Source organism: Stegastes partitus, unplaced genomic scaffold (genome assembly GCF_000690725.1).
Source record: "Stegastes partitus isolate 25-593 unplaced genomic scaffold, Stegastes_partitus-1.0.2 Scaffold1349, whole genome shotgun sequence".
NCBI lineage: Eukaryota > Metazoa > Chordata > Actinopteri > Pomacentridae > Stegastes > Stegastes partitus.
Genome location: NW_007579080.1, coordinates 118,778 through 128,957, shown reverse-complemented (window position 1 = coordinate 128,957; position 10,180 = coordinate 118,778). Strand labels below are relative to the sequence as shown.

The 10,180-nt window shown below is 39.2% G+C and overlaps 1 protein-coding gene across 1 annotated transcript; it reads right to left on the bottom strand.

Annotated features, from left to right (window-relative positions):
- Positions 1 to 2,345: 2,345 nt before the first annotated feature.
- On the bottom strand, positions 2,346 to 9,177 carry ncam3 (neural cell adhesion molecule 3). Its single transcript, XM_008298769.1, has 17 exons — positions 9,114 to 9,177; positions 8,500 to 8,571; positions 8,170 to 8,367; positions 7,863 to 8,000; positions 7,188 to 7,328; positions 6,950 to 7,067; positions 6,241 to 6,395; positions 6,009 to 6,142; positions 5,257 to 5,392; positions 4,970 to 5,137; positions 4,700 to 4,819; positions 4,401 to 4,403; positions 4,152 to 4,279; positions 3,901 to 4,069; positions 3,569 to 3,761; positions 3,358 to 3,477; positions 2,346 to 3,271 (listed from the first exon to the last, which is right to left on the bottom strand). Exons 1-17 carry the CDS (start codon positions 9,175 to 9,177, stop codon positions 3,232 to 3,234), a joined length of 2,097 nt encoding a protein of 698 aa, XP_008296991.1. The 3' UTR covers positions 2,346 to 3,231.
- Between the last annotated feature and the right edge of the window lie 1,003 nt (positions 9,178 to 10,180).

The following is a 10,180-nucleotide window of genomic DNA, read 5'->3' as shown; positions in this document are numbered from 1 at the left end:
ACTTGACTTGAATCTTCTAATCTTCTTCTTGACTGATAACTCTCTTCAGGTCAGAAAAAAAAGTCAGCTGCTCATAAAATGCTGAGGTTGAAACACCCCACGCTCAAGTGGTAGTCACATGATCTGTCACTGTTACAACATGAATCATAAAAAGTAATACCTTTAACAACTACAGGTATGCATGTTGGACAAATGCGCATTTTCTGTTTATTTTTTTAGCAAATCATTTCGAAGTGAAATGGCATCACTGTTACAAAAGTGTATTGTGCCCTCTTGTGGTTAAATTGAGACACTGCCCCTGAAGTCAGCCTGTCCTTAGTTATCTAGTTTGTGTGGCCTGACAATATATGTTTTAATTGATAAAGGTTGTAGTTTGAGGTTTGGTTTTCCAGAATCACCTGATTTTTAACCAGTAAGGTTCAAGGTGCAGCATTCAGTTTAGTTACTTAGTTATTTAGTTACTTATTATTTCTTTCTTCTAATTCTACTTTTAGAATCTACGTTTGTTGCTTCCACCGACATGATTGAACAGAGTTTAAACTGATGCTTTCTAATGTTTGTGTTTGTCTGATAATGTTGTTTGTATTTTTTTTTTAATGCAATAGTAGGAATAGAATATAGTATTTTTGCTCATGTATGAGTATCATACATATATTTGTTCATATATACATATACTTATACATATACATATACATATATACAGACCATCCAGCACCAAGTGCTTTAATGTGCTCTCAGCTTTGAGGAATTTCAAACTGAATTCACCTTTTTATACCCAAGTCAGAAATTAATCAAGCATAACATTCAACCACTTAAACACATTTTTCTGTTCATAAATGCAAGTCAATAACTATAATTCTACATCTTAATCAAGAAATAATAATGGATGTTGCTACTTTTTCAGTTTTTTTTGTAAAACAGTAAACTTGAAAATTCATGGATAAAAATTGTATTTACGTTGTAGCATTTCCCAAAATAAAATCTTGCCAAGTAGCCTTTCTAGCATCCAACTGCCATTTTTTTTTTATTATTCAGAATATTTATTAGAATGCAATTTTGGTCATTGTGCTACATTTAATTTCATATTTATTGAACAAAGACATCTGTCAACTGCCAGTCAGGTTCACATCTTGACTCATGGTTTTGTTGTTTGTTTTCTGACCCCGATTCTACCAAATACAGCGTTTTCTATTTTAGCAGCTGGCTGCTGTTTACAGAGCTACTTTTATCTCTTTTTAGCAGATCAAACATGAAGAAATCAACTGAAACCACTGTTTGCCTTGTTTATACACAGATGGGAAGTTTAGTTTGGGGACAAATAAAGAGTTAGGTATCAGTTATTTCCTCAGGAAATTCAATGCTTACACTTCAAAAGGCCAACATAAGCTCACTGTGCCAGGAATTAACAATTGGAGTCTTAACATTACAGCTGTGTGGCTTATGTCAAAGCGTATAATTATCTTTGCTGCTAAAATCTAAATAAGCTGTGAGGATGAGAGCTGATTGTTCATCGTGCTCACTTGGCTGCAGGTTGCCAAATCTATAAGCGTTTGAGTCACCACGATTTGTCTGTTAGGTAAGTGTTTGGTGTGTTTGTTTGTTTTCTAGTCAGTACAACTGGTCTTCAGTAGCACAATTGGGCAGTCGTACACAGAGGTAATATCTGATGTTTAAAACAGCAAAAACATGAAACAGGCAGTTGTAGCTCATTAAAATGAACTTTGAACACTGAATTGTGAAATTTGAAAGGCTGCCTGAAGTAGATGTGATCAGAAACCCTGCACTGGATTTGACAATTAGCCATCTACTTAATTATTATTTTTTTTTGTCTTTTTATAAAATGAACTAATTCTAATCATCCCAATTTCTCTGATTAGAAAGTGTATTCATAAGAATTGTGAGTCTGTCTCCAGCCAACACAGCAGAAAACATTTTCTGTTTGTGATTTAACTGTGGAGGCTCCAGCCCCCCATGACCCTCGTGAGGATTAAGCAGTGTATTGAAAATGGATGGATGGATGGATGGATGGATGATTTAACTGTATGTGATGGAGATACTACTAAAATTAGGTAGAAACAACATTCATTTAGGGATCATAAGAAGCGAAAAAGCTGTTTTACAGTCCAACATTTATCACAAAGTTGAAAGATGCAACATGTGTATATACAACAATATATGTACAGTGTTAAATACAACAGTACAACAATCTCAAGATGCTGATGTCAGGAAATCTGCAAGCGTCTTCTTATCAGAAATATAACATAAGTGTTAAATGCTCAAAACATTTTCATGTGAAAAATACTTTTATTTATCCCAGAAGGGAAATTCAATAATATATATGAATATACGTGTTGACTGTAAATGTTAATACTATAGCTAAAATTACAAAATAATTTACATGAATTCATTTCTTCAGGTGTAATTATATTTCACACATTGATTATTATTACAGGTACTTTAAAGATGGTTCTCAAAATAAAAGTTGCTTTTCATTAGTGGTCCTTGTTAGCAGCTGACCATTTAAAACTTTACACAAAAAAAGTGCTTAACAGCAAAGCTGGCTATAAAAAGTCAAATACGGCTTTGAATTCAAAACCTCTCATGAAGAACGCTGCTCCTTTAGTTATGGTTAAATGGATAAAATAAATACAGGCACATATAACTGTACAATAAGTGTAGGGCTACTTTGGCTTTAACGGTTAATAAAGCTGCAGTATAATAAAAACTAAAATGTCGACTTACTGATATAACTGTTAGTGGAGCTGCCACAGGGAAAGAGTTAGTAACACTAAAAGGAGATTTGAAATAAGCTCTTGTGTCTGTGTAGCATTCAAGCACAGGAAGTAAACATTTGTTGTGTCATGTTGAAGTTTTTTTTTTTTACAAAAGCAATGTGACGATCATATAGATAATTTTACCCTGTAAAAAACAGACATCAAGATTACCCTGTAAAAAGACTTTCAGCTAATCAAAACTGAAGCAAACAAAAACACCAATAATACTGCAAAATCTCCAGTCTGTCAGTCTTCATATCAGCTGGAAGTGTATCCTCTCTGTCCAACAGCACCACGGTCTGGATGAGCCCAGTTTAACACACAAATGTGCCAGTATGTTTGTTCCTTTCCATGGTGGATAGTGGTGATTGTTTGACTTTGTCTTGTTGTCTGCACAGTACATGATCACTTGTTTTTTTATAACTTTGCTTCTTGTTTCTTTATTCTGTTGCTGGTCTCATGCATCAGTTGGCAGTTGTCTATTTGGTTGTGTTTTCCTGTGGGGGGAAATGTAATTGCTAAATTACAACAAACAAAAAATGGGAGCATAAATATGTATAGAACGAGTTCATGCTTAACTTACTCGTGTTTAGTGAGCGGGGCCTTGTCACAAGTGACCTCAGTGAGCTGCCCGGCCTCCTTGGTGAGTGTCCCTGCCTGAATACTGCCTCTTGGAGTGGATATACCCTTCAGCTTTACTTCTCTGCAGCCAGGACACACATAAATATGTGAATTATGAAGATGACACACAGACAAAAGTATAATATAAAATATACCACGCTCTTCTGACTTACCCCTTAGTGGTTCCGTCTCCTTCTTCGATCATTTTGAGGCCTGGAACCTTCTGTCCGAACAGTTTCACGGCGATGGACATGAGCAGGCCGCAGCGGTTTCTGTAGCAGCAGGTGGCGTCTACCACCAGGAATACCAGCAGGAAGATCACCATGACGATGCTCACCACTGTGCCTTTAGTCATGCTGCGGTTCACTTTGATGGAGGGAGAGAAGAATAAATGTATATGAGGTAACTAAGCAAGCAAAATGTAACGTCATCATAAACTCAAAGCCTTTAAAGCTGCCTGAGTTGAAATCCTACTCTAACAACAGTCTGCTGTGTAGAGGCATACCAGGCTGCTCCGCAATGGTGAAGTTGAATGTGGCAGGTATAGAGGAGCCATTAGCGTTGATGGCTGTCACTTCCAGTTGATAGTCTGAGCCGAAACCCAGGTCTTTAAGGGAGATGGAGTCAGCACTGGATGACAGCTGCATTTCTTTCCACTCAGTCTTGTCTTTATCCTGGAGCAAAAGAAATGAAACAATCAGTCACGAGAAATTTTATTATTAGAAGCACATACATACAACTTATAATGTCTCTCACCTGTTTGTATCGAATGTGGAAGTGCAGCAGAGGGGTTCCGCCATCATCCACCTGTTTAAGAGGAATGGCGAAGGAGTTGCCTTCAACTTTCATCTCAGGAGACGACAGAACTGGGGAGTCGGGTTCACCTACAAGCAAGACGTCAAGAGAAAAGAGAGAATTTACAACCAAATTGAACACGTAACTATTGCATCAAGTTGTTTCTGATTTCTTAGTTTAGTAAATAAAATAAAACTGTGAGCTCTTTACCTTCTGCAGATGGATGACAGTGGATTACAAGGCCATCAGCAGCAGCATTGCATGAGAAAAGGAAAAATAGGGATGGCAGATGAGAAGGAAAGCCTTGCTTGCATTCATGTGTACCACATATACAGCCGCATGCATATTGCACACTGTGCAACAACAAGGGATTTATATTAAATAATGATTAATGTAAAACACACACCTCCTATCCAGTTAATGCAACACATACATGGCAGTAATGATGGATTGTATGTGTGTTGTTAGTGTTTGTAGCTAATGTTAATGATGGTGTGTGAGGAACTTACGTATTCCCTGAGTGCGAACGCTGTTTGGTTCCGAGAACTGTCCCAGTCCCACTGCATTCAAGGCAGCCAAACGTACTGTGTACAGTGTGTACGGCTTGAGGTTGGTGATCGCTAAAGAATCTACACACACAAAAAGAAACACAGCATCAGCTACTGGATATAAGAAGTGTTACCATGTATGTATTTATATAGATCTAAGTTGCAAGCAGATTAAAGTATAAATGATGACTGATGCAGCTGCAGTGCCACTACAAAGAGCAGACGTTTTACCTGAAGCTGGGACTGTGGTCTCTTTCCACTGTTCTGCTGGATTTTGCCTCCACTGCAGGACAAAACTTCTGATTGGGGTTCCTCCATTGATGGGTAGGGTCTTGAGGGAGAAGAGAACTGAGGTCGGGCCCGGAGAGACTGAGAGGTAGAATGGTGGCCCGGGCTGAGCTGTGGGTCAGAGGACAAAAATAAATCTCAAAAAAACTTTAAAATACATGTCAGATGCATGTTTGTAAGTAAAGGATGAATGTACTTTTCTTTCATTCACTGCAAACACAAGCACTTACTGTATATTGCAACATCTCGAGAAGCATTTCCAAAAGAGCTGACGGCCATGCAGGAATACAATCCGCCATCAGAGGGCACCATGTCATCAATCAGCAGCACACCGTCCACCACACGGACTCGACCGGAGGTTAAATCCTGACAAGGAGAAAGAGAGGAAAGCTCAATTAGTTTATCACATAGGACTGAGCATATAAAATTCTGGCCTCATGCACAGAGAAGCATATTTACTGTACATATCACTAAATAAAGCTTCTGTAAATGCAAACATTCAGTAATTGTTAGGAAAATTCTTCAGTGGAGTCCTAACTGCTCCAAATCAATTCAGAGTTGTCTCTTTAGTCAAAGCAAAGTTTTACTTGCAGCGAGGAGCAATATGTACAGCACAGAGTCTAAACAAGTGACTAACTAAAAGCATCAAGCACTGATTCTTATAGACAGAAAACAGGAGACAACCTCCTGCAAATGTATGTGATAAGGCATGGTGTTTTGACTACCTGCTACGGACGTCTTGTCGTTATCTCACACTCCCAAGGTGAAATAGAGGCAATGAGCCTTTACAGCATTCTCATTCTTTTCACAAAGATCATTGGATCATAAGATAGAATTCTTCTAGCAGTAACACATTAAGGACTTGAATGGAGCATCAAAGTCATAAAAAGGAAAACAGTTTAATCTTGAAGTTAACTGTACAAATTATTGCATAAAACCATAGCTTGCATAGTTGTGTGTTGAAGTGTACCTGTCCTCTTACCAGTGTGCGTCCGTTGTGCTTGTTGAGCCAGTGTAGCTCAGGCTGAGGATGGCCAGACACATTGCAGGACACAGACACCCGCTCGCCCGTCAACACTCGCTGCTCATCTGCTGACACAAACACCTCTGGGGCCTCTGAAACGAAACACATCCATCGTCATGAAGGCAACCGAGATTTTAAAGAAGCACGTTTCCGGCTGTGACTAGAGCACAACATGCAGAATCCAACCAACCGAAGACGTGAAGCATGAGAGCAGCGCTGCTCTCGGCTAACTTGTTGGTGGCGGTGCAGATGTACTCTCCATAGTCGGCCCTGGCAACGGACAATATCGTCAACTGGCTGCGGTCCGAGTTGAAGTGATGACGGGAAGGGTCAAACATCACGGGCCTGGGAATAGAAAAAACAAAAGAGCAAAATACTATTTAATCATACAGCAATTTGTTATTTATATGGAGTACGGGACAGTAGGATGCAGATGTTAAGATAGGAGAGGCCAGAAGAGGGAGGCAGAAGGAAAGCTGGAGACGACAGAGGCCACAGAACATTAACTACGCTGATAAGGAAATTTCTTTGCCTCTGTTTTGCACGCATGCCTACACACACAGAGCAACCTTATCCTTGGATGCACGTGCACTCTACTCCACCCTCTGGGACACAGTGTTTACACCACATTAGTAAGATAGAGAGTCAGGAGAACCGGGCGAAACATCAACGCCAAAATACCCAGCTATGATGCTGATGGGGAAGCTGTCCTGAGCCAAGGTTGGAACTGAAACTAATACATTACTGAATTCTTATTGAAAAAAAGAAATACATCTTAATGACCTGAGAATAAAGGAAAAAGATGAAGTGCAAATCAAAAGTTTGTTAAAAAATGACAGAAAATTAGAGTGAGAACAGGTTGTGCCCATGTTATGCTTATAGCTTAGATCCGGTCTTACATGTTCCAGGTAATGTTGGGTTTTGGATGGCCGCCTACTAAACACAGTAGTGAGACGTTGGTTTCAGGTCCGGCCATCACTTTTTTCACCTCTTCCTTCAGGCGCGCAGTAGGAGGAGCTGTAGGAGGAGGCCATATTTTAATTAAATTTACAATAGGACAATTCTGCTTTAGATTTAGTGATAGAATTTCAAATCCTTGAATATCATGTAAAAAAAACCACATATATATATACTAACAATTGATAACAACAGAGACAGAGAGATCCTGGTAGATGGGCCTTCCTCTGATCTGAGCACGACACACGTACATCCCACCATCCTCTCGCTCCACTTTTTCAATAAAGAGCGAGTTGTCACGCATCTGAAACACACGTCTTCCTCCTGAAGAGAGAAACATAAAGGCAAAGACAAACATTTTTGAGTGGTGTGACTGCAGCTGGACGAAGTAACAGCATCCGTTCTACTGCACAACAAAACAAAAGTGCTGCTTTGACACATCCATCAGAAACATTCAGGATATCTTATTTGACATCCACAGAGACCGTTGCTTCTACTACGACTCTTTTTGCAAGATGTCAAAATAGCAATTCAATATGGGTAAAAAAATAAAAAATAAATAGGAATTGCTTACTCAAATATAAGCTAAATTATTAGATAGAATTTTAATTAGGGTTTGGATCTAATGTATCACAGATAACACTAGCAAATGCCTTGAGACATCCATCCAACTAGACATTAACCACTTAGTGAGGCATCCAGCAGTACTGAGTGGAGTTTGAATCCAAAGCCAACACAGTTTTCTCTGGATTTTATATGATGCTCACACTTATTGTGGAATAAGAAGCTCATAGCCAGCTCACATAATGTGGAAAACTTCTAAAATCAGAAAATAATAATAAGTTATGGTCTTACCATGAGAAGAGATCTCTTTTTTGTCTCTGAACCAGTGAACATCCACCGCCGGCTGTCCGGTCACCAGGCACGGCACTGTCCCATTTGTGCCTACCAGAAACTCATGATAGGTGGTGGTGCTTCCAAATGATGGACCCTCTGACCACAGAAGACAAGGTTAGGATGCTTACGCTCTATGCAATTAACATCTGCACATGCTCAACATAATCAAGATTTCTGTCAAACAAAATAAATAAATTAAATAATCATAAATAATCTACACAGGTTTAGCAGCAAAAATATGTGTGTAAAGTTAACTGTTACTTACCATAAACATAGAGCGTTGTCTGAACTTCATCAGTGTGTCCGCTGTCAAACTCACACAAACAGGTATACCTGCCCGCATTCCCCATCGTAGCCTTCTTAATCACCAGCTTAGAGGAGGTTTCATCCACTTTTTCCACAATTTCCTCATCATCGATATCCACCCCGTCCTTCTGCCATGTTATCTCTCCGTCTCCGCCGGCTAGGACACGAGAGGAGAGAGAATTATTTTTAAACATTAACAAGAAGTTTAAACTGATTAGAGTGAGACGACTGGATGACAGAAGAGATTCTCGTTGAATAGTTTCATTCAGAAGAAATATAAATCACTCACCTTTACACAACAGTAAGATTTCTTCTCCCACGTGAAGGTCTTGCTTACTGGTAATGATGTCCATCTTAGCGTCTAGAAGAAAAGAACAGGAGTTGAATATGTATGATATACTGGCTCTCAACTGTTGTGGCTTCTTGGTTAAACATGAAACATTTAGTGGTCCTTGGGGCTGATCTGTACTAATGTTTTGAACTCCTTTCCATTCCACTCCGGCACTCTGTAGAGCAGTTCCAAGTTAAAATTGCAGAGATAAGAGTTTAAATTTTTATTGTTTCATGATTTCTTTGTAAATTCCTTAAAATTTTTTTGAACAGATCTCTGCAAAATTCAACAAAAATCACATTTTAAAATCCCAAAGGTCGACAAAGATGACAACTGTTTATCTTTTTCAAGTTGTTCCACAGGCAGAGTCTAGCTGAAAATGATGTTTTCCCTGTTTATACAGTCATGGAATCTTTAGATTTGAGACAAAAACAATCTGATATTGGCTATTTCCTGAATTATTTCCTGCTTACACTTGCACACAGTCTTTCATAAATGTGGTGTCTATCAAAACATAACATTGCAGCGCTTTATTTCTTACTAAAATCATTAAGACTTTCCACAGATCTTACCAGTGCTGTACACCAGCAGCAGGAGCAGCAAGGCCGTCCTCAGGATGAGAGCCGACTGGTTCATCATGTTCACCTGGCTGAAGGTTACCTATCCTGGAACTCTTCAGATCTGAACTGAACACTTTAGCTAATCTAATTAACTAATAAAATGTAAGAAATCAGCTAGAAAAAAATAAAAAAATAAATCTGCTACCACACAAATAAAGCTGAAATATCTGTCGCTCAGTGTCACACTTGTTGGACACCTGTTGTTTCTGATCCACCTAACACAGCTGTGATAGAAACGGGGTCTGTATCAGAGGTTATATAGGGGCACAAGAGCAGCTGAGATTAGAGGAAATGAGGAGGGGTGGGGGAAAAAGAGAAAAAAAAACTGTGGTCTCTAATCTCAACACAGCTACTGTCGGTCATTCATGAGGAGACATAGGAAGAGATGACTGAATGACGTCATCCCCCTCCTGCTGCTTTTCTAAATCTCTCTGCATTCACAGTACACACAGTATTCACTCTATACCTATCCATTGTCTCTATCTATGTTTTTCCATATGTTTACCTGTTTTTGTTTTATTTTTTCTTCCTCTCTCTCTCTCCACCCCCCCGCCCCCCCTCACCTTCTCCACCCTGTTCCCTGCTTCTCCCTCCAGGCTACCGGATGAAAGCAGGGGAGGCAGCCCTCCAGGGGATGAGGAGATGGAGAAAGATATTTTTATCATTCCATCATTTTTTCCTCTCTCATTTGAAAGAAAGTCACATTCTTCTCAAGCACAAGTTGCTCAGACAGTACGCCAAAAACTCCACACTGCCACCATTCCCATTTGCTGAAAACATACATCCTGTAGGATGCTGAAATCAGCAAACCTCAGCAATGCCCGCTCTACTGCCAAGAAAACATTTTCTTAACTTTGCAGAACAGCTTGTGTGCGGTGATTCTAAACAAGCAAACAAGAAAAGACAATTTAATTGCTGGCAAAGTACATTTCATCATGTAATTCAAACACAGGCTTTTGTGCAAGAAGTCAAATCCAAGTCAAGTCAAAATAGTTTAATCAAAGTAAAACTCTGTAAAG

Bases quoted from the DNA above. Each gene is read 5' to 3' on its own strand.
- ncam3 (XM_008298769.1), bottom strand. From the start codon at position 9,177: ATGAACCAGTCGGCTCTCATCCTGAGGACGGCCTTGCTGCTCCTGCTG. The intron at 7,068-7,187 runs GTTAGTATATAT...CTCCTCCTACAG, and splicing joins TGTCTCTGTTGTTATCAATT to CTCCTCCTACTGCGCGCCTG. The intron at 3,272-3,357 runs GTAAGTTAAGCA...TTCCCCCCACAG, and splicing joins GCCCCGCTCACTAAACACGA to GAAAACACAACCAAATAGAC.